The sequence below is a fragment of the Bos grunniens genome, chromosome 25, assembly GCF_055505025.1.
Source record: "Bos grunniens cultivar Pamir isolate PY7600 chromosome 25, Bosgru_T2T1.0, whole genome shotgun sequence".
In the NCBI taxonomy this organism is placed as follows: domain Eukaryota; kingdom Metazoa; phylum Chordata; class Mammalia; order Artiodactyla; family Bovidae; genus Bos; species Bos grunniens.
The window spans coordinates 42,057,809-42,082,459 of NC_141189.1; the positions used below are offsets into that span (position 1 = coordinate 42,057,809).

The 24,651-nt window shown below is 63.8% G+C and overlaps 2 protein-coding genes across 2 annotated transcripts; one reads left to right on the forward strand and one right to left on the reverse strand.

Moving 5' to 3' along the window:
* Positions 1-263: 263 nt before the first annotated feature.
* Positions 264-1,957, forward strand: C1QTNF8 (C1q and TNF related 8). The gene is made up of 2 exons (XM_086376801.1): positions 264-474; positions 1,086-1,957. The coding sequence occupies exons 1-2, from the start codon at positions 270-272 to the stop codon at positions 1,634-1,636; spliced, it is 756 nt and encodes a 251-aa protein (XP_086232927.1). The 5' UTR covers positions 264-269; the 3' UTR covers positions 1,637-1,957.
* Positions 1,958-8,454: 6,497 nt separating this feature from the next.
* On the reverse strand, positions 8,455-15,770 carry SSTR5 (somatostatin receptor 5). The gene is made up of 2 exons (XM_086374326.1): positions 15,663-15,770; positions 8,455-10,264 (listed from the first exon to the last, which is right to left on the reverse strand). Exon 2 carries the CDS (start codon positions 10,213-10,215, stop codon positions 9,109-9,111), a length of 1,107 nt encoding a protein of 368 aa, XP_086230452.1. The 5' UTR covers positions 10,216-10,264; positions 15,663-15,770; the 3' UTR covers positions 8,455-9,108.
* Between the last annotated feature and the right edge of the window lie 8,881 nt (positions 15,771-24,651).

Below are 24,651 nucleotides of genomic sequence, written 5' to 3' on the forward strand. Positions count from 1 at the left end.
TCAGGGCGGGATGAGAGTCCAGGAGGGGCTGACCAAGCGTTCTGTGTGGGACGAGGCTCTGGCCGAGCCCACTGCAGCCCCCTCGAGGGGTCCCAGCTGTCCCTCCCCATCCAGGAGGCTCCCTGGGCCCCCCATCGTCTCCCCCATACAGGGGAGCTGCCAGGCTGCCGTGGGGGGCGCTGGGGGCTCAGCAGGGCGAGCCCTCCACTCCCCGCCTTCCTCTCCCACCTTTCTCTTCCCTTCCTGCCCGGCCGCAGGCCCTGGCCTGGATGGTGGCCCCTGCCCTCCTGCTGCTCCTGGCGCTGCCCGCTGGGGCCTGGCGCGGCCTGGGGCTGCCCCGCCGGCCGTGCGTGCAGTGCTGCCATCCAGCCTGGCCCCCCGCCGCCCCCGGCCCAGGTGCCCACGTGAGTGACGGGGACGCGTGGGCGGGGCTGCCCCGCCTGCGGCCCACCATCGACATCTCGATCCTGAAAGGTGAGTGTCCCCAGAGGGGTGGCCTCCCCCACCCCCCCCCCATAGGGACACCTGTGCTGAGGGGAGGGGACAGGGCCCAGGGCAGGCTCTGGGAAGGCGGGGGGCCCCGAGGAGACAATGGACGGGTGCCTGCTCCCCGCTCCCCACAGCCACCCCCCGGGTGGGCAGAGGGTGTCCCGGGGAAGGGGCTGTGGATAGAGGGCCTGAGGCTGCCCTCAGCCCTGCCCCTAGGGGAGGGGAAGGGGGCTGGGTCCCCTCTGGGGGCAAGAGAGGAAGGGTTCCGGGAGGGCCGCACCCTAGGGGCTGGACTGCCGGCTGCACTGAGCTTGAACCCCAGAGCTCTCCTCCTTCAAAGACCAGTTCAGACCCTTCTTCTGGCGGCTGCCTGACCCCGCTGGCCTCACATGACCGTCAGCACAGACCCCAGAACAGCCAGGCCCTCGGGGTGTGGCTTCTTTCTCTTTGCCTCTTGGAGAGTGGGTTAGCGCCCCTCTGAGAGAGGAGACTGAGGCCCCAAAGGCGAGATCACTTGCAGGGCCGCGTGGCCAGAGAATCTGACCCTGGGAGCCTTGACCAGGGGCTTCTGCTCACGCCCCGCCCCTCCCCGGCAGGTGAAAAGGGCGAGGCGGGGGTCAGAGGTCGCTCTGGCAGGAGCGGGAAAGAGGGCCCGCCCGGCTCCCGGGGCCTCCGGGGGCGCAAGGGCCAGAAGGGGCAGGCGGGGCTGCCGGGCGCGCAGTGCCCGCGCGCCTACGCGGCCTTCTCGGTGGGCCGGCGCGAGGGGCTGCACAGCGCCGACGCCCTCCAGGCGGTGACCTTCGACACGGAGCTGGTCAACCTGGACGGCGCCTTCGACCTGGCCTCCGGCCGCTTCTTCGGCACCGCACCCGGCGTCTACTTCCTGAGCCTCAACGTGCACACCTGGAACTACAAGGAGACCTACCTGCACATCATGCGCAACGCGCGCGCGGCGGCCGTGCTGTACGCGCAGCCCAGCGAGCGCAGCGTGATGCAGGCGCAGAGCCTGCTGCTGCCGCTGGCCGCGGGTGACGCCGTGTGGGTGCGCATGTTCCAGCGCGACCGCGACAACGCCATTTTCGGCGAGAGCGGCGACCTCTACATCACCTTCAGCGGCCACCTGGTCAAGCCGGATGCCGAGCTCTGACGGCCCGGCGCCACGCCAGCTCCCAGGGCCCACACTCCAGAGCCCCCCGCCCAGGATTGGGGCCAGCTGTGATTGAGCGCCGCCCGCATGCACACGTTGAGCTGAGGGCGGCCCGGCAGGAGCAAGACAGACCCACCAGCTCTGCTAGACGCGGACCCCAACCGAGGGGTCCCAGCAAGAGATTCCGGAGCAGACCCGCGTTCCCGGCGCGCGGTGGGCGGGGTTGGGGCGGGGCACCTCCACCCGCTAAGGAGCTTGGCCCCCTGGTTGGGTTCCCTTTTCTCTTATAAAGGCTATGCCAGGCCCCGCGCTGTGAGAGAATTACAAAGCACCTACTGAGTGCTGGGCTGGACGCTGGGGAGGCTCTGGGGGAGGAGTGGAGTATGCTGAATTCCAGGGTGCTCAGGGCAGCAGAGGCCACGGGACCAACGACGTGGAGTAGGTGGGTGGCTGGGCTGGGCCAGGACAGGCCTCTGCCTGGGTGAACACACTGCCAGCCCTGGTGGGTCGATTTTCTGGGGCTTGCGGCATCCCCGGGTCTGTCTTGAGTGGGCTGGGAGGAGCATGCACGCCTGAGCCCGGGGAGCCCCAGACCCCTGGGGTATCACCTTCCACTTCTACATGCTGAAGCTGGGCCTGGTGGGGACCCGCAGTGAGCAGGCCGGCCCCATCCCTGCGGGCAGGCGTGTGTGGACTGGCCGAGCTTTCTCCACTGGAGGCCTCCGTCCGCCCAGCAGTAAGAGCCACCAGGCTGCCCGCTCTCCGGTCCGCTCCGAGCCTGTTCCTTTCCTGCCACGTGTCCTCTGGTCATTCTGGGATCTTCTGTCTGGCCTCTGTGGCCCCACTGCCCACCGCCTCCTCTCTGGGCCCTCCCCAGCCTCCCCTCCTGTGGCCGCTCCGCCCAAGTGAGGATGCTGAGCTGGTGAGGCGGCCGCGGCCCTGGCAGGAGCAGCGTCTGGAGTCACCAGAGCCTGGCGTGCTGGCTGAGATCCCGGGCCAGGCGGATGTGGCTGGAGATGCAGGCTGGCCAGACTGAGCCTGCTGGGGCTGCCAGGTGATGAACACGCTGGAGCCTCCACCCTGGGGCCCTGAGCCCACAGAACGCTGCATGTCGGGTCCTGTCTCCTCATCACAGCCCCCCCGCCCCACCCCAGGAGCTCAGTCCATCCTGAGATGGTCCCTGGCAGACCTCCCCAGACCATGGTCATCTGCTGGGGGAGGCTGGGGAGGGGGTGGGGGCCCCTCATCCCCGTGCTGGGGGAGGAGACACAGCTGGGAGCACGGTGCCCCTCCCCTGCCGCACGGAACCCCGTGACCCTCAGGAACATCTGCCCTGAGTGAGGCTGGATCCAGGAGCGTCCACACACACCCGTGGGCAACAGGGCCCACCCTCCCAAATTCCCAGACCGGGGCGCCCTGGAGAGGTGGAGATTTTGAGGTCCAGCGAAGGTGTGTAGACCCCCAAGTGTGTGTGATTCTGGGAGCTGGATCCCCCTCAAATAGGGCTGACTCCTCTAGTGTGGCCTGGGATGGGGGGAGGGGAGGGCCCCCACTGGAGAGGGGCTACTGGGACTCCGAGTCTGCAGGGAGAGGGGGCTTTCAGCCAGCAGCCTTCTGCAGGGGCTCAAGGGCTGTGACAGTCCCACCTCTGAGGCTGGCTCTCAGGCCAGCTCTGGACCAGGGTTGGGGGCTCCTGGGGTCCCAGGTATGAGGCCCAGGTATGAGGGACATCCCAGGAGGAAGCTGGGACTCAGAGGCCTGAGTCCCTGAGCTCAGGCCTGGGCGGGGCTGTGACCCCAAACCCCCAGCACAAGCAGGGTCTGGTCCCCCCCACTCCGCCCCAGGCCGCCGTGTGGTGCATCAAGGATGCTGTTCACCCTCTCGTCTCCTGAGCGAGCAGCGTGGGCACGGATTCCTGAGTCTGGAATGTCCCATCACTTTGTGGACATGACGACTTCCCCTCATCCCACCCGTTCTCAGTTATGGGTTTTAACTAAGCCGGGGGTCGGGGGGAGGCCCAGGTATGAGGGACATGGGTTCACAGCAATGTCTACTCCCAGGAGCCCCAAGGCCCAGCTGGGCCCGGCCGTGGTGCAGGGTAGGGGGCCTCAGGACTCTGGGGGACTGGCCGTAGCCGAGGGGTTGGGAGCTGAGTGAGGCACCCTGGACTGGTGAGCCCGGCCCCAGTGAGACTAGAGGGTGCTCGAAGAGCCCGCGGGGAGCCAGAGGGCAGCCCTGGACACCTCCCCAGCCCTTCCCGACGGCTCAGTACTGCCCACCCCCACCAGTGATGCTGACTTGGGCCAAGGAGCCTCAGGCTGCACTTTGGCCCGAGTCCTTTTATGACTGGAATAACTGGACACGCCCAGGGTGCCTGGCAACCAGCAGGGCATCAGGAGCGCTAAGAGGGGCCGCGGGGGCCAAGGGGGGGCATCCCACGGCAGAGATAAAGGCACCCGCACAGGAGCATGAGGGGTGGAAGGACCTCCCTCCATCCTCCCAGGTCTGGACTCCCTGCCCCCAACTGGGACCCCGCCCGCAGAGTGCTGCAGGCCAGCCTGGCCACTGGGGGTGGGAGGGCTGCCCGGTCCAGCAGCCTGGGCAAAGCCGGCTCTCTCGGGCTCCCCGTCTGACCTCGAGGTGCACTGGGCCCTGAGGGTGCAGGGATGGGGGGGCATTTCCATGAAATCTGTGGATGCACTGGCCGCTGGGCCTCCCTCTCACCTCACTCCGTTCGTGGGGCCTAGACCAGAGGCCCTGGGGCGGCTCCACTGAGCCCCCGGGACAGCCCTGCTCCCCTTGCTGGCCCAGAGGGCAGAGCAGGCCAAACAGACGGTGTCTAATCAACTCCAAAGTCAAGGCCACCCCCGCCCTCAGAGAGCAGGGGCCAGGTGGGGTCTCCCCTGAGTGCGAGCGAGAACCCTGTGGAGGCTGCTGGTCAGAGCCTGCGTGCCTGGGACGCGCCAGGGACACTGAGAGTGGTTGCCCCCCCGACCCCCGGCTTAGTTAAAACCCATGACTGAGAACGGGTGGGACGAGGGGAAGTCATCCTGTCCACAAAGTGATGGGAAGCTCCAGACTCAGGAATCCGTGCCGCGCTGCTCGCTCAGGAGACGAGAGGGTGAACAGCATCCTTGATGCACCACACGGCGGCCTGGGGCGGAGTGGGGGGGACCAGGATGCACCTGCCCCTGGGGAAGAGAGCTGGAAATGACCGGAACACGGGGCAGCCCAGAGGCGGAATCCTATGGAAGCCGTTTCCTGTCTCAGTTTTTATCCGTTTGGTGGAATTCCAACAAAACATCTATTTTTAGAATTTGGGTGAAAGTCATGCACCATAAAATGTACCATTTTAAAGTGAACAAAGTGAAAGCCGCTCAGTCGTGTTCGACTCTTTGCGACCCCATGGGCTGTACAGTCCATGGAATTCTCCAGGCCAGAATACTGGAGTGGGAAGCCTTTCCCTTCTCCAGGGGATCTTCCCAACCCAGGGATTGAACCCAGGTCTCCCGCATTGCAGGCGGATTCTTTACCAGCTGAGCCAGCAGGGGAGCCCAAAAAGGGAACAACTCAATATTATTTAAGGTGTACAAGGGCGTCCATCCAGAGAGTCTCCTTTCCAAGTTGCCTGGTCGTCACCATCATCTGTGTCCCTCCTCTGGGTAGGGCCTCCAGAGGATGCACAGGCAGACAGGTCCACTGTCCAGGGGGCCGAGGAGCCACAGCATGGCTCCTGGGAGCTTTGGCCCCTCTCGTGACACCTGCACCCACTGGACCCCTGCCTGGAGCCAGGGACCCCTCGGCATGGCTCCTGGGGGCTCAGCTGGGAGGGTGGGTCCTGGGTTCCAAATGGGGAGAGGTCAAGGGGCTCTGGAAGCTGACCCTTCCTCTGGCTACCCTCTCAGACCCGATGACCACCAGAACATGGGTCCCCACGGCCAGGTCACCTTCCAGGTGCCACGTGGGTGGGGGGGAGAGGACAGGCCCTCAGCCCCCAGGATGGCTGCTGCCCTGGGTCCACTCTGCAAATGTCCTTTCATTAAACCCTCCTCAAGCTGCCCAAAGGAGGGGCCGCCTGTTTCCTGGGCATGGGGGGACGGGGGACACGTGGGGGCACAGGAGACACTCGGGGTGCAGAGCAGAAGGGGATCGGGCCAGTCCCCACTGCTCTGCAGTCAGTTTCCTTCGTTCACAGCCAGCCCCTGTGAACGGCCCTGCCCCTCCCCTCCTGCGGTGCCCCCGCCCTGCACCCAGGCCTGGCGCCCCACACCCTGTGGCCATGGCCACGGTCTGCCGTGTGTGCAGAGGTCAGAGAAGAGACAGGCTGAGAAGGGCACTCAAGCCCCCTCCCCAGAGGCAGGAGCCAGGGAGGAGGTTTCCTCCGGTGGAGACACTCCCCCTGCACCAGTCAGGACCCACGCAGGCGCCCAGGTGGAGCCCCCAGACCCCCATCAGCGCAGATACGACAAATGCACAGCTGTCACCACCACGGCCAGATGTGCAGCCTAGGGAATGGGGAGGGGTGAGCCTGAGAGCCAGGGCGGGGGGCAGCGATGGGGACCCCCTCAGGTTCCTGGACAGTCGCTGGACCTTCAAGGTGGGGACTCCAGCTGGACAGTGGCTCACAGTGGTCGGGCCAGCCTCGAGGAGCCAGGGCAGCATGGAGAGGAGGCGGCAGGCTGGGCTGGAGGAGCGGGCCACAGCCCCAGTGGCCTCCCCAGGGCCCCAGCCCGCCCAGCCCTTGAGGCCCCGGGTTCCACGGTGGCCCCGACAGGTGACCAGCAAAGACCCTGTTCTCAGTCAGTCAGCTGCCTGACACCCCCAAAAGACATACCAGCTCTCAGCCCCCAGACTCCGTAGGAGGCTCTTCCTGGTGTTTACCTGCGGCCTGCTTGCCTCCTGTCCCGAGACACCCCAGGATGGGCCCCACTGACCCCTCCAGGGATGCCCTCGTTCAGCCCCCAGGGTGGGCCATAGCATGGGCTCTGCCCATGGGGGCTGCACCATGGTCCTCCACCCCCCCACACACCCACCCCCCCGGCCTGGCAAATAGCCAACCCTCAGCCCATCCTGATCCCGGAGGCAGCCTCACCCTGTCCTGCGGGCCGGATTTCCTGAGCAAGGTCACTCTGGGAGCCACTGGAGCCCAATAGCCAATAAAACCCATTGATGCGGAGAGAGAGACAGTAAAGCAGGTCACCCGCTCCGCTGAGGGTGTTTGTTCTGCCCTCCCCACCCTGCTCGGGGCCTGGGGCCCCAAGACCTGCAAGCAGTGTGGTGCTCTGTGCCCCCGCAGCTGTCCCCAGCCTGTGCTGGGCGGGGAGGGCAGTGGCCGGGCCAGGCTGCATCCCCACACCCACTGTACCGTGTCCACGGCTCCGTGGGCTCACATCCTTCTGGGACACTCCTGTCCCCGCACCTCGACAGGCCCTCAGGGGTGCCCAGGTGCTCACTCTCTCCTGTTCAGTACCCCCCACCCAGGGCTTTGGGGACTGTCCACACTGGCCGAGCCCAGTCACCAACTCCCACACAGACCCAGGGTCCACAGGCCACCTGGCATCTCTTCCTCCACCTGTTGAGTCTATCAGGCCTGGGCACACACAGGCACACACATTCACACGTGCACACACAGGTACATTCACACACGTGCACACACAGGTACATTTACATATGTGTACACACACCGACACACATACACACAGACACAGGTTCACACATGCACACACAGGCACACATTCACACATGTGCACAAACAGGTGCACACATTCATACATATGTACACACAGGTACACACACATTCACACATGGTACACACAGGCACACACATACATGTACACAGAGGTACACACATGTCTACACATGCATTACACAGGCACCCACAAGGGGGCACATGCACACACACCTACACATGTATACACATGTGCACACATACAGACACACATGCCAGTACACGTATATGCACACAGGTACACTGAATTCACATATGTGTACACACATGTCCACACATGCATCACACCCACAAGCAGGCACATGCACACACACACACACATTCACATGAGTGTATACACATGCACGCACACAGGCACACACACCCAGAAGCAGGCACATGGACAAACACACAGGCATGTCCACACACACCAACATGCTCACAGGCAGGACTGGCGAGGGCACTCTAGTGTCCGCACCGCCCAGGGAGGGACCTCGCCGTGTCAAATCAATTGGGAGAAATTGACCCGAGCAGATATTTCCGTGCCATCTGTTTGCTCCCCAAAGTCACTCTGAGCAGATGGACTTTGCATCCAAGCCCACGGGTGGCCTGGCCGGCAGAAGGGGGGTGACTGGTCAGACAGACTTGTTTCTCCCAGGCATCCACCCCTGCACGGGATGCCTCTCCCCTAGGGCCGGGCGGGGAGGCTTTGGTCACCAGCTCCCTGTGACTGACACCAGGGTTTGTGTCCTCCACCCTCTAGGTGGAGCCCAGGTGGGGCTGGATACTAAAGCTGGGGCTGAGGAGACGGCCGGGACCCCACTCACCCAGAGTCGGGGACAGGAGCCCCAAGAGAGCTGCCCATGCCCCACACCCAACAGCCGTGGAAGGATCGGATGCCCCCGCCCCACCGCCCACATCCTCAGGGCCACACCCCGCTCCTGCCAGCCCAGCCCCGAGGCTCCTTTCCGCGGGTACGGACGCTCCCCTCACTATTATCTGGGTGTCCTGCTGCCTGCCCCGCCCCGGCTGCCTGCGATCCGCCCGCACTGATGTACACCAGTTTCGATCGGCTCCAGGGACAATATTTGCTCTGGGAAAGAGTCAAACATTTATTCTCTAATTTATTCAGGGAGCACTTGTCAAACACAAGCGCCCTTGTTACGTGATCTCGTTTCCAGGGCTTGGCCTCGGTCTGGGGTCCGTGCCGAGGCCCCGGCAGCGCTGACCCTGACTCTCCCCTGCCCAGCACGGCGCTGCCCACTCCCCGCGCCCCCTGGTTTCTGCTTCCTCCTCTGGTCCAGCCATGGACCCCAGGAGGGACACTGGGCAGGGCTGTCTCAGCGGGGCCTGTGGGGGGCAAATGACCCCCATGTCCTTCTTCTCCTTCCAGCCATGATCACAGTGAGGCCCGGGCATCCGGGAGCCCAGGCCTCCCCCAGTGAGGCTGCCAGGCACCTTCTCTAGGACCTGTTTCAGGCCTGGGGCCAGGGGTGGAGGGGGATGAGCTGGTGTTTCTGGGGGTGGAGAGGACCATTCCGGCCAGACCAGACTGAAAGCCGAATTCCTCCGGGGTCCAGCATTTGCACGCGCCCATGGCCTCTCCAGTCTGCTGTTTGCCTTGGGAGGCGGCTCCGCCTGCCCGCTGCTGTCTGGCTAGTCTCCTCTTCAGCTCCAGCCCCCCAACTCTGGGAGGAAAGGCAGAAGAGGTGGCTGTGGGTCCCGCAGCCTTGCCGGGCCCCCTCTGCCCCCGCAGCCTCAGCACTCACAGTTTGCTGGTCTGCATGAGCCCGTTGGCCTTGCAGCTGCGCATGGGCATCATGGCCTCCTGCAGCCGGCTGCTCGGGCCCGGCTGTGGCTCCGTGGCATCCGCATCCTCAGCGCCAGCACCGTAGCCTTTGCGGAGGCACAGAACCTTCCGGAAACTCTGGCGGAAGTTGTCGGAGAGGAAGCCGTAGAGCAGGGGGTTGGCACAGCTGTTGGCGTAGGACAGCACAACCACGAAGAAGTAGGCGCCGGCGGAGGCAGGCTCCTCGGGCAGCGCAAAGGCCAGGTTGACGATGTTGACGATGAAGAAGGGCAGCCAGCAGCCCGCAAACACCAGCACCACCACCACCACCATGCGGGTCACCTTCCGCTCCGAGCGCCGCCGCGTGGAGCCCACGCGCACGCCGGATGCCTTCAGCTTCACCACGATGAGCAAGTAGCACAGGCAGATGACCAGCAGCGGCCCGAAGAAGCCCAGCACGGACGTGTAGATGATGAACACGGCCCCCCACAGCCCCACGGGCTCCGGCCAGCTGAGGTTGCAGGTGTTCCAGCCCTCCTGGATGTCAGCAAACACCACCAGTGGCAGAGACATGACCAGCGAGAAGGCCCAGACCGCAGCGCTGGCCAGCTTGGCCACCCGGGGGCGGCGCCAGCGGGCGGAGCGGATGGGGTGGACCACGGCCAGATAGCGATCCACGCTCATGACCGTCAGGCAGAAGATGCTGGTGAACTGGTTGATGCCGTCCAGCGTCATGACCAGGCGGCACAGCACGGGGCCGAAGGGCCAGTAGGAGATGGCATTCTGCGTGGCCACGAAGGGCAGCCCCAGCATGAGCAGCACGTCGGCCACGGCCAGGTTGAGGATGTAGATGTTGGTGACCGTCTTCATCTTGGCGTGGCGCAGAACCACGTAGATGACCAGTGCGTTGCCGCCCAGCCCCACTGCGCACACCAGCAGGTAGAGCACTGGTACCACCACTGCCCGGGCACCTGGTGAGGGCCCCAGCCCCGCCAGCGTCCCATTCTCATCGCCGCTGCCGCTGGGCACCACTGAGGAGGTGTTCCAGGTGGTCAGCGGGGAGGCCGGGAACAGAGGCTCCATCGTGGCCACTGCGGGCAGGGCAGGCTGAGCGGGAGCGCCGGGGCGTCCGCTGCAAGAGAAGGAAGGACACAGAGCGACTGAGCCGAGGGCGTCTCCCCTGCTCCTGCCCCACCTGCCCAGGACGCACGGGATTACCCCGGGGCGGCGGGTAAATACGATTACTCATGTTCAACTGGGCTGGGAATCACATTAAGCAAATTGTTTGGAAAACAAACCTGGAGAGGAAGGAGCAGTGGGTCGGTGGCTGTGGGGGCACTGGGCAGGTAGCCCCTGGAGCCGAGATGCCACAGCAGCCCCCAGAGACTTGACTGTCCCTTCAGCCCTCTGCACCCAGAGGCCCCCTTCCCGGCTCAGCCAGGCCACCTTCACGGAGTCCTGGGAGGGCACTGATACCTCACCTCACAGGTAACGGACTGAGGACCCTCGGAGTTGCCTCCCCAGGGACCCGCAGGACAGGTGGGAGGGGAGGGACAAGGAGGCTGGGACAGCAGCCAGGCACCCCCAGCCCAGGCAAGCCAGAGTGTGGAGACACCCAGGCCCACTCTGCTGGGGAACCCCAGAGCCGGACTCCAGGTGGCCTCCTGGAACCATCCAGAGGCTCCCAGCCTTCCACGTGGCTGAAAAGCAAGACCTCAGGCTGCAGAGGCTCTGCCAGCCCACCTGTGAGCCGTGTCCGCGTCACCCAGCAGAGCCCAGCTGCGTGGCCAAAAGGACCTGGCTTCCCTGCCCCCAGCAGTTGCCGCTGCAGGGCGGATGTCCCTGGGCCAAGGAGACGACCGGAGACGGGGCTGCGCGTGCTCTGGGGCGGGGCCGCACCCCCAGTCCCAGGACAGCAGACTGCAGCCCCAGGCAGAGGACCCTGAGCGGGGGTGGGTCAGTGAGGACCCCACCCTGTGAACAGGTAACACACGACAGGCAGAGGCAGATTCCAGCCCGAGCCGCGGGCCAGGAAGAAATGCACGTATGTGTGTGTGTCTGCGTGTGTGTGTCTGTGTGTATGTGTATGTCTGTGTGTGGCTGTGTCTGTGTGTGTGTATGTGTGTATGTCTGTGTCTGTGTGTCTGTGTGTGCGTAAGTCCGTGTGTCTCTGTGTGTGTGTGTGTCTGTGTCCGTGTGTGTGTATGTCTGTGTCTCTGTGTCTGTGTGTGTCCATGTGTCTGTGTGTGTCTGTGTGTCTGTGTGTCCGTGTGTGTGTCTGTCTGTCTGTGTCCATGTGTGTGTGTGTGTGTCTGTGTGTGTGTGTGTCTGTGTGTGTCTGTGTGGTCGGGGGGACAATGTGGGGCAGGCAGATTTGGGGGAGGCTTCGGGGGCTGAGGTCCATGGGGTCGCATAGGGTTGGACACGACTGAGCGACTTCGCTTTCACTTTTCACTTTCATGCATTGGAGAAGGAAATGGCAACCCACTCCAGTGTTCTTGCCTGGAGAATCCCAGGGACGGGGGAGCCTGGTGGGCTGCCATCTATGGGGTCGCACAGAGTCAGACATGACTGAAGCAACTTAGCAGCAGCAGCAGCAGGGGTGATAAGGTTTGTAGAGAAATAGCCAGGGCAGGGCTGGGGAGGTGGCACCTGAAGTCCACAGTGACGGGCACACGTATCCACTGTATCACTCTGGTACTTTTCTGTACGTTGAAATGGTTCACAAAAATAGTGATCCTCATGAGAAAGGAACCACCTCCGCTGATGAAGAGAGGAGGAAGGGAAGATGGGGGCTGACACCTCAGCCGGGATGGGGGTCTAGGCGCCCCCAGGGGGCCCAGACAAGGCCCTGAGGGGACTGGAAAGGGTTGTGATGACCAGCCGGGGTCAGCTGACCCTCGGTGCCCCAAAGTCACCTCAGCACCAAGGGCATCCCCAGCGGCCTCCAGGCCCGGGCTGGGGGCCCCGGGGTTGGGGGTGGGCGACTGGCATCTGGTAGACAAGGGGGTGCAGCATAAACAACACTGGCAAGGGCAGGGAGACTCTGCTCCTGACCGGCGCCATGGCTAGACGCTAACGGCCACCGGGAAACTCGACCCGGAAAATCAGCGGAGCGGAGGGGGATCAGCGGATTTGCTCAGGTGAATGAACAAGTGTGCTTGTTCAAAAGTAAATGAACAAGTGTGCTTGAGATACGTTTAGAAATGTTTAGGATCCTCCAGGCGTGGATAAAAATACTCTGAAATGAATTTGGCTTCTATCTGAGAAGTAAAATGAACAAGCGTCTATTTTTGAAAATTACAACTCTTGGATGTGAAAAACATCAACATTTGGACAAAAAAAAAAAAAAAATCCAGGAAAGTCTGGACACAGATGAAGAGAGAATCAGAATCAGAAGAGGGGCTGAGGGACTCCCTCAGAGCAGGTGCAGAGGTCGGGGCGCAGGGGCGCCTGCAGAACTGACCTGGGACGAACTCTGTCCTGAGCGGATAAAGTAAAGATGAAACAGTGTCTGAGTGACCTACAGAGTGTCGAGGAGGAAGAGAAAACTCCGGGGAATGTGGGCAGAGAGGCTGGACAGAAACCTTGGAGCAGCGCAGGGGGTTAGGACAGCAGGCCCCGCCCACGAGGGTCCCAGGAGCAAAGGAGAGACGAGCGCTGTCCCCTCTGAAGCCCCCACCCAGAGGAGGGCCCCCAGCCGGCTGGAAGCGGAAAAAGACCTTTCTATGAGTCTTGCAGGATTTGCTGGTCCGGGTCGCCAGCACTCCTGCTGTGTATTGTGACCGGATGTGAGGTGTATGACAAAACCTCTGTTTAAAAAAGGTTAAGGCAGGCTCCTGGGGTGGGGGGGCCTTCCCCAGTAGCTCAGTGGAAAAGAATCTGCCTGCAACACAGGAGATGCGGGTTCGATCCCTGGGTCGGGAAGGTCCCCTGAAGGAGGGCACGGCGACCCCCTGCAGTATTCTTACCTGGAGAATACCATGGACAGAGGAGCCTGGTGGGCTATGGTCCATGGGGTCACAAAGAGTTGGACATGACTGAAGGGACTTGGCACGCATGCACACAGGCTCCTGGGGTCTATGCATTTCAAGATGAAGCTGGGGGTCCCTTGGGCTGCGCTCCAAGTTGGGGGCGGGGTGGGCGGGACTGGCACCCGGCTGGCAGGAGGGCCACCCCAACACCCCAAGAGTGGACCCAAGGCAGTGGAGCTCTGGTGGGTGGGGGGTCGGCCTGCTGATCTCTTCCCCAGGGCTGAGCACAGAAGGCTCCCTCACATTATAAAAAAAAATTAAATGTAAAATAATGTTTAAAGCTCCATTGAGGTGCTGCGGGGGAATGAATGCTAGACTCTGGTGTGGAGATGGTGGGGTGGACTTTGTTGGCATCTGGGGAGAGAATCCTGGGGACTACACCCTCCCTCAAAAAATACCCAAGGATGGGCTCTCAGGAGGCTGAGTGGGGCAGGAGCTCAATGGGCCTGAATGTGAGTTTGATTCTGAATCAGATGAGTGCCTTCAGGAGGCTGCCTGACACCCAGAACCCAAGGTGACCTGAGCAGATTGCCAGGCTCCCCTCCCCCCAGGCACCCCAAGGCCTGAGTTAAACTTTAGAGCAGCAAAGAACAAAATTAGGTAGATCTTGCCATGCCTGCCACTTGGAGCCCAATTCTGCAAGAGTCACTATTCAGGGACAGCAATCTTGGTCACAGGAATCACACCCTCATGGGGACTCATCCCTCCGGCCCCTTCCTCTCAGATAAGGGATGGGGAGGGTGGCGGTGGAAGGACCACAAGCCGTCACTGGGGCTTTCTGACCCAGACCCCCACCAGGAAGGGACCGCTGCTGTGGCTCAGGGAACAGAGCCCACCCCCTGCCCCAGCACCCCCCGCATGCTGGCCAAGGGGTCTTGGGTAAGTCATACCACTTCTCTGGGCCCAGGCTCCCATAACAGAGACTTGTACAAAGCCACCGAGCAGAGAAAACCATCCTGACACAGGATGCTGCTGTGATGACCCGCATACAGTGGGTGCTGAATAGCTGCTCCCACCTGCCTGCCCCAAACAGCCTGCGTCTCCTGCCCAGCACCAGCAGTCCTGGGCTCCGCAGAGGAGCCAGAACCTCCGCGGGGACCTGGGGACAGGGAGGAGACCTTGGTGCTCCAGTGCTCCATGCTCCCAGGAGGACCAGTGCTGGGCCCAGCCCCTCACAGGCTAAGATGATGCTTGGTCAGCAAGAGGGAGCCGGCCCCGCTGCCCAGGGGCAGTTGTAGAACCCACTGAGACGGCAGCTTGATGCTCCTGGGTCCTCACCTGTGCGGGGCAGGGACAGTCCCCAGCACCACCCAAGAGCCCCACCCCCCAGGCCTGCCTCCCCAGGGAGGGCTTAGCTCAGGGGGGCAGCTGATGGCCACCCCTCTCCTCACCCCTAAACTCGCTCCATCTGTCCTTAAGGCAGCCTTGGCCTGGGGCACCCTTCCCCACGAGGGGACCTGAGGTGCGCGTGTGACAACAGGGTCTCCGTGGGGCCTCCGCACCCTTCGGGGAGTCTCCAGGGCTAGGGGCTCCTGCCCCTAGAACTCCCAGCCACTGTCCCTGGGAACCAGTGGTGCCTTTACCATCACTGGTGCATCGACCGCGTCAGCCTGGGGGGCTCCTGGTCCTCCGCACGAGTGGCCGCTGCCCCCAGGAGCACAGTCTCCTCGGGCAGGACTCAGCAGCACCCGGGATTGCCTCACACTTTGGGTAGCAGGGTCTCTCCGCCCTCGCCTTCTCTGGGGCCCCAGGCTCGCGGGAGGTCAGGGCCAGCAGTCCAGGCCCCACCTGGACCCTGGGTGGGGAGATGGCCCACAGGCGAACTTCCAGGCCGTGTACTCCCTTCTGAGGAGGGGCCCAGAGCACCGGAGCCCTGGAGATGCTGGGGTTCCGTCCCCAGCTCCAGCTCCCAGGGCTGCACCCCACTCCCTCCCAGTCCAGGGTGAGCCCCCGGACCAGGCCCTCTGCACCCTGGCCCAGCACCACCGCCCTGTCCCCAGTGCTGGCCCACCACCGTCTGTCTCCCCACGCAGAAGTCCCAGCCCCCCCCTCACACTCTCGCTTACCCCCCTCCCCCACCACCTACTCCAGCCACAGCCTCCAGCTGCGCACACCATCCTGGGCGGCCCCACTGTAGTGCCCAACGCAGGAAGGCTGGCAGGCCCCCACGCAGGGCAGAGGGGGCCGGCCCTGACTCCCGGAGGCTTCTGCCCTGACCAGGTAGAGGGTGGCCAGCGAGGGCAGGTGGTGGGCCGGGGAGACCGAGAGGGCAGCCGATGAGAGGGGTGGGGAGGGACCCCTGGCAGCGGGCAGCGAACTCCAGGGGTTCATGGGAGGGAGGGGTGTGGAGAAGCAGAAGACAGGGAGGCTGCGGGGCGGTGTGGAGCCACCCAGGGCCAGAGTGCAGGCTGCCCTCAGGAGGTTAGGAGGTTAGACCCGTGGAGAGTGTAGTGGGGCTCTGGGGGCGGGGGTGCGGGGCAGGGGCGCGGCACTCACCCAGGGACGGCGCTGCCTGCGGCCCCTCGGGAGACGCGCACCCGCTGCGCTGGCTCCAGACTCCGAGCTGCGCTCTGGGGCTCGGGGCGCGCGGGGCGGGGAGGCGGGGCGGGGCGAGCGTTGGAGGGAGGTGGGGGTGCCTGGGCGGGGCTGGGGCGGGGTAGGGGCGGGCACTCGGCTCCCCGCGGGCCCCGCGCCAGTCTGTCCTCTGCCCCCTTTTTCCCTGAGGTCTACGCAGCTGGCCCACAACCCTTGTCCCGTCGGTGGCGGCGTCTCTGATGACGGTGGCGTCTTCACCTCGTTCTCTTAGGTCCGCTGGGGCGGCAGACCAGAGCTTGGGGGTCGGAGGGGACTCAAAGTGCCCTTCTGAAAGTCTGAGGAGGATGGAAAAGGGCAGGAGGCTGACTCTGAGAGATGGAGTGGGGCCGTGTCCCAGCGATGGGTGTCAGGACGGCTGGCCGGGAGGTCCACTCGGGGGTCTCCCCTTAGCAGGTGCCAGAGCCACCTGAACGCAGGCATCAGAGCAGAGCTGTCCCCTTGCCAAGGTCCCTGCAGCCTAGTGCACAAGGCCTTCTGGATGGAGCCAGGTGGCAAGGCAGGGCTGGACAGCATCTCCTGCTTGGCTGGCACTCTCATGTGGCCTGTTGCACACTCAGCAGATTCACACACCCCCTCTGGACGTGTTCAGGTGGGAGACACGGAGTTCCTGCGTCCCCAGGGGCCATGGCTGCACGGGCTGGTGCGGATGGCACTTAGCACAAAACAGACGAGACCATACTCTGAGCGCCGAGGCCAGCAGGGAGACGGGCGACAAACCAAAAGTGACTTAATAGAGGTACTTTTAGACTGTCATCAACGGAGAGGATCAGGGTGACGGGAAAGGGCAGTGGGGACAGGAAGGCCAGGGAGAGCCTCTCTGAGGCTCACTGTCCTGTGTGCAGGAGCGCACACGAGGGCGGGACCCGGCACACGGCAGGGATGGGCCCTGTGGGTGGGCGGGTGCTTGGTCAGTTACACCTAGCAGGCTGCGATGCCCACACACCTTAACACCCAGGAGGGCATCACCTGGGCTCTCAGAAGAGAGAGGTGGTGTGTCTTCCCTGTGCCCCACTTCTGGCAGGTGTCCCCTGGCCTCTGAGCCCCAGGAGATTAGCTGAGGTGAAACCTGAGGACACTCTGCAGAGGTTACGCCAGCCCCAGCCAGGAGCCATGGCAACGGGACAGTGCCCGAGGCGCCCCCCATGGATGATCTCGACCCCTCTTATGGGGCCCACCCTCGCTGGAGCTCCGCTCTGGGCTGCCGTCTCCCTTTACAGAGTCTGAGGCCAGTGGCTGCTGGACACGACGTCCCTCTCCAGCCACCCTGCCCCGCCCCTGCTTGGGCACCAGGGCTGAGGCGCCCCATGACTATTCAGAAACCTTGGAGGCTGACTCCAGTTCACCTGGAGCCACCCCGCAGCTGGGTGGGTCCTGGGGGCCAGGAGGCCCTCCTCCCTGCGCCATGTTTCTTCCCACCGCAGAGCCTTTCCCGGGCCAGCCCACCTCCCTCTCCCCACCTGTAGCTGGAACGCCCCCTCCTTCAGGAGGCCCCTGGCCGCTCCATGCTGCCTATTTGTCCCTCAGCTTCCAGCAGCTCCCAGACCACATCCCCTTGGCAGCGTCTGTCCTGGTTGAGAAGGTGTGAGTGCTGGTGAGTGAGCGACTGCAGGTGCCGCTGTGTGCACTGCCTTCGGCCGTGGTCTCAGGCTTCAGTCCGTGCTTTGTTAAGAAGCAATTTCCCAGACGTCAGGGTGGGACGTGGGGTGCAGCGGCTTCACCCCAGGGCTTAATGCTCTGGTCTCTGCTTGGACACCCCACTGGCTGTGGCCGGATGTCCGGACAGCCTGCCGGGTCCTCTGTGGCCCCAGCTTCCCCATGGGAGGATGGGCTGCGTCCCTGGGGCAGGGAGCGGCTGCCCTCCCCTCTCTCCCCACAGACACAAGAGCTCCGCGGGGCTCTGTGTTGTATTTCCACATTTAGTGTGTTCTGGTGACGGCGCATTCAGAGTCCATTTAAGTCGCTTAATTTCCCACTCGGAGGCAAGTCAGAAAGAGATTTGTCTAGATTTGTTCACAGCAACCAACTTTTACATCAATTAAAAAGTCACCAGATGCCAAAGGAGCGCTGTTTTCTAATATGTTAGAATTTAGTGATTCATCAGTTTATTTCATTTCATTTACATCTGAGAGTCAAATGGCGTTTGAAAGCAGATTTCTCCACCAGACGAAAAGTGATCAGTAAGTTGGCACAAAAGCATGAAGCCCCCACTGCACCATCCCAGCAGTGAGTTGTGGGGCTGGGACTCGGGATGGAGCCCCCTCATCCTGTCTCAGCATCTGAGCCCCCAGCCATGAGCCACTGCCAGGCTCCCAAACGCCTCATCCTCAGCCGGGGGAACAGAGGAGGAACAGCACTTCTGAGTCACGGTGAGGCTCGGCCACTGGCCTGCCGTCCACTGGCTAAGCAACAGCCCCTCTCAGCTCCTGCCCTTCGAGAACACAGGGCCAACATCACCAGAAATTCTGATTTTTTATTAAAAATAGTTATTTATTTGGCTGTGCTGGGTGTAGGTTGCGGCATGCAGGATCTAGCTCCCTGACCAGGGATTGAACCTGGGCCCCCTGCAGGGAAGTCCCAGAACTTCTGATTTTTTTCAAGAGAAAAATTGTTGCATTCATTGCCCGGATCCACACAGGCCATCAGCAAACTCCACCCACGACATCCATCACGCCTCCCAGCACACCCAGGGCCTTGTCTTGGCCCCGTGGCTGCCCCGACACCAGGGTGCTGGCCACCCTTCCTTCAAGCAAACCGCTTGGCCCACGGGGCAGTGTGGGCCCCAGAGCCGTCCCGACCCCAGACCGCAGCCCGGACTCCTCGCGGCGGCCCAGGTAGGGGTGTGGCTGGGGAACCCTGCCTCTGCCCTGGCCAGCCGCGGACCCAGGCCAGTGGTCTCCTTTGAGCGCTGGCTCCTCGTCTGTAAAGGGAAACAGTGAAAACATGGAAAACGAGCCACCACAGTGCCGGCTGTGATGGGGAGGTTTGCGCTCACTCAGCTGCTCGCCGCTGCAGGCACAGGCGTGGGCCTGGTGCCTGCACTTACACCTGCGTCAGGTGGCTTGAGGGACAGACGCCCTCGCTCAGGTGGGCCTCATCCACCTGGAGGCCTCAGGAGCAAGACTGGGGCCTCCCAGGAAGGGATCGCTGCGGGGTCAAAGGCTATACCCACGGGGATGCTGCCTGCACGCCAAGTCACGCCCCAGGGGCCCGGGGACCCCACAGAGACCACGGTCACGCCCGACCCCGAGTCCCTGCAGGTGATCTGGCACCTAGCCCCGCCGCCTACGGGCCACAGGATGCGCCCAAGCTGATGTCACGCCCAGCAGCCTGGGATCCTGGCGGCCGTGGGACCAGCTCTGTGCCCAGAGGCCTGAACTGCCGCTGGGCTCCAAACACCGAGGCCACTGCCCCTTAGATGGTGGCGAAATCTGACCCAATTCCGACAGATCCAGCGCGGTGGCCAGGCCCCAGCGGCAGGAGCAGAGCATGCAACTCTCATGACACCTGGGGGCTGGTGTGGGGGCTGGGGTGGGCTGGGCCCCCGGGGCTGAAGCTGGGCTCACCAGGTGCCTGGAGGGATCCGGCTTCAAGCGCTGTTCGCAGATCTCACTCACGCCTACAGCCGAGAGCTGGGGGCGCAGGGAGGCCCCACGGGCAGAGCCCCACCGCGGTCACTGCGGCTGTGGCAAGGAGCAGCACACCGGGGCTGAAACAGGAGCCTGGCTCCCAGGGTCTGCAGGCCAGAGGTGGCAGCAGGGGTGGGCAGGGCCGCGCCCGCTCCTCAGGCCAGGGACCCTCCCGCCTCCGTCCTGGCGCTCCCTCACCCCCGTCTGCCTCTGTTCCGTCCATGGCCGCCTCTCTGCGTGTCCAAGTTCCCTCTGCTCACAAGGACACTAGTCACTGGACGGGAGCTGCCCTCACGGCCTTGACTCGGTCACACCTACAAGCCTCTATTTCCACATAGCGTCCCACCGCAGTTACTGGGAGGGAGACTTAGACACCCCTCTGGGGGAACACAGGTCCACGGTCCTCCCGCACCACCCGCTTCTAGAACCAGTGCTGGATTCAGCCCCAGGCCTCCAGCTGTGGTGATCACTGGTCAGCACTTCTTATGAGCAACGCCTCCCCGGGCTCCCGGCTGGTCCCCCTGGTACCTTTGTGAGGGACCACCTGGAGCATCAGTGGGGCAGGACAGCTGACGCTGGTGCAGACAGAGCCCACCCAGCTCCACTTGCCTCAGAGCAAGGGGCACCCCGAGACACCCTCCCAAACACCGGGCTGGCTTTGCTGTCCACTGCATAAGAGCCAGGCCCTGGGCCTGTGGCTGAGAGTGATCAGGCGTCCACGCCAGGCCACAGCGGGGCCCTGGGAAGGCTCCTCTGGGTGGTTGGGCAGAGGAGACTGTGGGCCTCTGCAGAGAGCACCCAGGGCCCAGCAAAGGCACGTGTCCACTGCAAGGCAGAGGCCCCACACAAGAAGCAGCTCCTGTTGAGGATCAGCGCACGCACAGGGGTGGCAGCAGGCACACCAGCACTCTGAGGACGAGAAATGAAACAGCGGAACGAGTCAGAAGAGATCAGGCAATCAGCATAAAGTGATTCAACTGACGACAGCAGAAGTGAAAACCGACAGCATGGAAAGAGGCAGGGGATTCGGAAAACAACCAGATGGAACCTTCCGAATGAGAAGTGCGGTTAGACGTGCAAAACCCTCCTGGAGGGTCTGCACAGCAACTCGCGTGTGGAGGCGGCCCTGAGGAATCACCCAGGCACTGGCCGTGTCCCCCTGCCCGCTACCCGCCCCATCCCACAGCGGGACGGGGTGCAGAGACTGGGCTTTCCACTGAAGATTCAGGCCGGGCCACGCGTGTCGTGTGAAGGCACTGACCTGACACAGAGGGGTTGGGAAACACACAGCTGGGGCCCCCAGAGCCTGCTGCTCAGCACCCACATCTGTGCCTCTGGTGTGAGACACGATTGTAAAGGCCCCAGCCCAGCAGCGCCCCCCAAATGCCAGAGCCCCCTGACCGGGACCCCATCTTGGTCAGGGGCTTTGGGCCTCAGGTAGAAAATGTTCAAAGGCACCAAGAACCTGGCCCTGCCTGTGCGCTCACGTGGACTCTCTCAACATCAAACCGACACAGTGATAACCAGCTGAAAAGACAAATTAAAGGCATTAGGACAAATTAGAGGCTCTCAACTGGTCTGGGAGAAAATGGGTGGGGGCGGGGCCTGGTCTGAGCTGGAGTGGCTCAGTAGGGAGTTGGGGGGGAGCACAGACCCAGGTCAAGGGCCCCCACCTCACCTCCCCCGCAACCCTCAATTGCTCCCCACTGCCCTCTGCTCTGCCCTCTTCCTGGGACCCCCCAAGCCCCCTGCTGTGTTCCCTCTGCCTGTCCGGGGCCCACCCAGCTCTCCCTTTTCTCCGGGGTGGGGGGCAGCTTGTGGGGCAGGAGCAGAGGGAAGACACCCAGACGCCGGGACCCCCGTCTCCTCCCCTGGGAGGAGGCAGCCCCCAACTCGAACCTCCCTGCGCCAGGCGGTCCCCAGGCAGGGGCTGCATTGACCCCTCGTCGCTCCGCGCGGGGACCTCACCCAGACACACGCTGTGGGGAAGGTCGCGAGCTGACGGGGCCTCCGCGCATCCATCGGCCTCTGGCGCCACCGCCTGGGCGCCGTGGTCACTGCGGGCGGGGAGGGGCGCGGCGGGGGCGCCGCTGGGCTTCTGGAGCGAGGCGAGTGAGGGGTGACCAGAGTCTGCCTACGGTCCCCAGTGCCACCTGTGGCCAGGCCAGGTTCCTACCAGGTCATCATGTGGCCACAGCTGGTCACCCAACCTCTCTGAGCCTCAGCATCCTCCTCAAAAACCCGGGATCATAATTACTGTCCCTCTGGTCCCCTCCTCTGGAAGTTTCCAGGAGAGCCCTGCCCCTTCCCTGAGCCTGGACTGGGGTCCTTGCGGCCCCTCGGTTGGGTGACCCCTCCCCAGTGTTTCCCCGAGCTCCTCTCCCTGGGGAAAGCCTTCCATGGGGCACCCTTCTCTCAGGGATTAGTGTCAGAGGCCTCAGGGCTGTGTGGTGGCCCGGATGGAACAGGGGAGGGGGCGCACCTCTCCCCACTCCTCGGAGACCTGCCTGAGGGCCTGAGTCCACTGGTCCATGGCCAGGCGGTGGCCCCTCCCGCAGGGGGACCACCATCCTGCACGGGGGCCAGCTGGTGCCCAGTCACCTGTGTGCTGGGCATACCCATTTGATACCCGTTTGATGGGGGCCAAGCCCAAGGGTGGCCCCCACACCCCCCGGGGCTCCTGGTAGCACTGAGACCCTGTCTGGTTTGAGGCTCCCAACTGGGGGCAGCCTCTCCTCGGCTACCTCCTCTTGCCCAGCCCCCTAACCCTGTCCCTCCATGAGACAGATCAGGTCTGCCTCTGAGCCTGTACCCTCAGTGGGCCACAGCACAGCACCACACGGGGCTCCCTGATCCCCCGGCACCCTTCAGCCTCTGTGAATCCCTGCGAACAAAGCTGGCCGTGGCCACTGGGAGGTGTGAGCAGCTCACAAATGCTCCTGACGCAGCCCCAGCGCCTCAGGGCCCTGCGACCGAGGCTGAGACGTGGGGCTGGGGCACGGGTCTCTGCTTGCGGCGCCTCTTTTCTGATGGACGATGAAGATTTCCCACCCTGGATTGAAAACCGGGGGTTTCAGGCCAGCCGACCGCCCCGGCCGTCCGCAGGGCCCAGAGAAGCCGGTTGTGGTCCCTGCTCCGGTGGGGCAGCAGTGAACCCTGCGGGCTGTGGGGGCCTCCTGCCACCCCCGTCCGCCCTCTGTTGGCTTTGCTGCCCGGGCGAGGGGCCAGCCTGGCTGCCCCGCACCCTCCAGCAGCTGGCTGGCAACTCTCCGGGCGGCCGGTGCCTCTGCTCAGCTGGGCCGGCCACACCTGCCACAGCAGCTGGTTCAAAATCCCCGAGTCCTGAAAACCGGCCCCACTTGGCCAGGCCAGGGAGTCCTTGGCCCTGACGGTTGGCCTGTCCTTTGCTGAACTGGCTGGCAGGGACTGAGGCCAGGCAGGCCGGCAGACAGCCCCAGGGCCCGGAGAGGCCAGGGGATCCAGGCTGGGCAGGCTGTGCAGACCCTGGGCCTCTGGGCAGAGTGGACCTGTCCTCACGGCAGGGCTGGGTCTTGGGGGCCTGCAGATTCATGTGTTAGCAGAAAGGCCTGGAAACATTTAAGCAAGAGTCTGGGCACCCTGGCCACCTCGGACCAGAAGGCGGAGATCTGGGTACTGTCCCTCCGAGACAAGGTGGCCAGTGGGGAGGCTTCAGCCCACAGTCATGATGGGGACCTCAGGACCTACGTGGCTCAGAGAGAAGGGGCCAGCGTTATGGCAGCTCCTCGGCTGGAGCTTGGTATCTAGTCTGCTCCCAGGCCTGGGGTGAGACCCATTGTCCCTTGCTTGGGGACCCCCGAATCTCAGGCATGGGAAGTGAGACCAGGCACTGCAGGAGTGAAGGACAAGCCTGGGCCGCTGACACCTGGAGAGCCAATGGGGTCCTGCCATGTTCTGGGGTGCCCACAATGACCCTGTGGCCCCCACGCGGGGCAGCCCCTCTCACCCCTATCCGCCAGGCTTGCCCCACCGAGGCCCCCAGCCTCCATCTTGCCCCCTGCCCTGCCCACCTCCACTCAGCCTTGGGGAGAGGGTGGGGGATCCCATGTGCTGCCCAGAGGGTTAGTGGAAAGGGGTCTTCCTACATCCTGGGCTGCAGATGGCTGCTGATCAGAGATTCAGACCTGGAGCACGGGAGGCCGAGGGATAGTTTCAAGTGGGTGGCAGGATCCCTGGGCCATGGGAGGGGGTGGACAGCCACGTCCATGCTGACCCCCACCCAGGGGAGTCCTGGTGTCGCACCTGGGGACTGGGCAGGGTGCTCCCCTCCTCCACCCCGCCCCATCGTCTCCAAGCATCTGCAGCCGCTGTAACCAACCCCCAGGGGGGCCGGGGGCAGCCTGGGCTCTGCTCTCCTGGCTGTCCAACCTCCGGCCCAGCTGTTGCTGGGGAGGCTGTGTCTGTCCCAGGGACTAACAGCTGCAGCCCCGGAAGCCCCCCACCCTCCCCAGAGCAGGTGTGCCCCCCATGGCCCAGCCCAGCCTGCCAAGGGCTGGTCCCAGGGGTACAGGAGGCCCCACACCCTCATCTCTTCAGTCTTGGAGGGGCCCTGGGCTGGGACTGGCATTCAGGGTGCTTGGGCCTGTGGTAGCAGAGCCCAGGCCCCCAGTGGCCAGCCTGTGGGCTGTGACCAGTGCCAGGAGTGGGCCCTGCCATGTGTGCACACCAACACCTCAAGGCCGGCCGTGAAAATGCACACAGGTGTCTTGTCCAAGGTCCCCGGGGCAGAGAGCAGGAGGTGCCCTGAGGGCCCCTGAATGAGCAGCAGTGAGCAGCCCCAGGAGCCCGCCCCCCACCCTCTGCCCAGGCTCAGCCAGGACCCTGCCCTGTGCCACTGCCCACCCTCAGGGCCCAGCACCCGCAGTGTGCTCCCCAGTCTGTTCCAGGACAAGGGGCCCCTGAGCCGTGGAGGCCACTTGTGAACATTGGTTGAGGGCGCTCCCTCTGCCTGGGATGCTTCTAGCAAACTCTTCCTTGCTCCTTGCAGCATGGCCGCCTGTATCTCAGGCCTTCTGAGGCCACAGTGGGAGGAGCTTAAGGCTTCAAACCAGGGCCCAACTTGGGGATCCCATTCCCTCACCCCACACCAGCGCACTGACTCCCCGCCCTGACACCCTACCTCTGCCCGGCACCACATCTTTGACCCTCGGAACCCCCAGCACACCCTCCCAGAACAAAGCGTGACTCCTGCATACAACGGGGCCTGGGACGGTTGCAGGCAGGTG

What these genes read in the sequence shown, in the direction of transcription:
- C1QTNF8 (XM_086376801.1), top strand. Translation starts at nt 270, where the DNA reads ATGGTGGCCCCTGCCCTCCTGCTGCTCCTGGCGCTGCCCGCTGGGGCC. An exon ending in CGACATCTCGATCCTGAAAG is followed by an intron (nt 475 to 1,085) that starts GTGAGTGTCCCC and finishes CCTCCCCGGCAG; the next exon opens with GTGAAAAGGGCGAGGCGGGG.
- SSTR5 (XM_086374326.1), bottom strand. Translation starts at nt 10,215, where the DNA reads ATGGAGCCTCTGTTCCCGGCCTCCCCGCTGACCACCTGGAACACCTCC.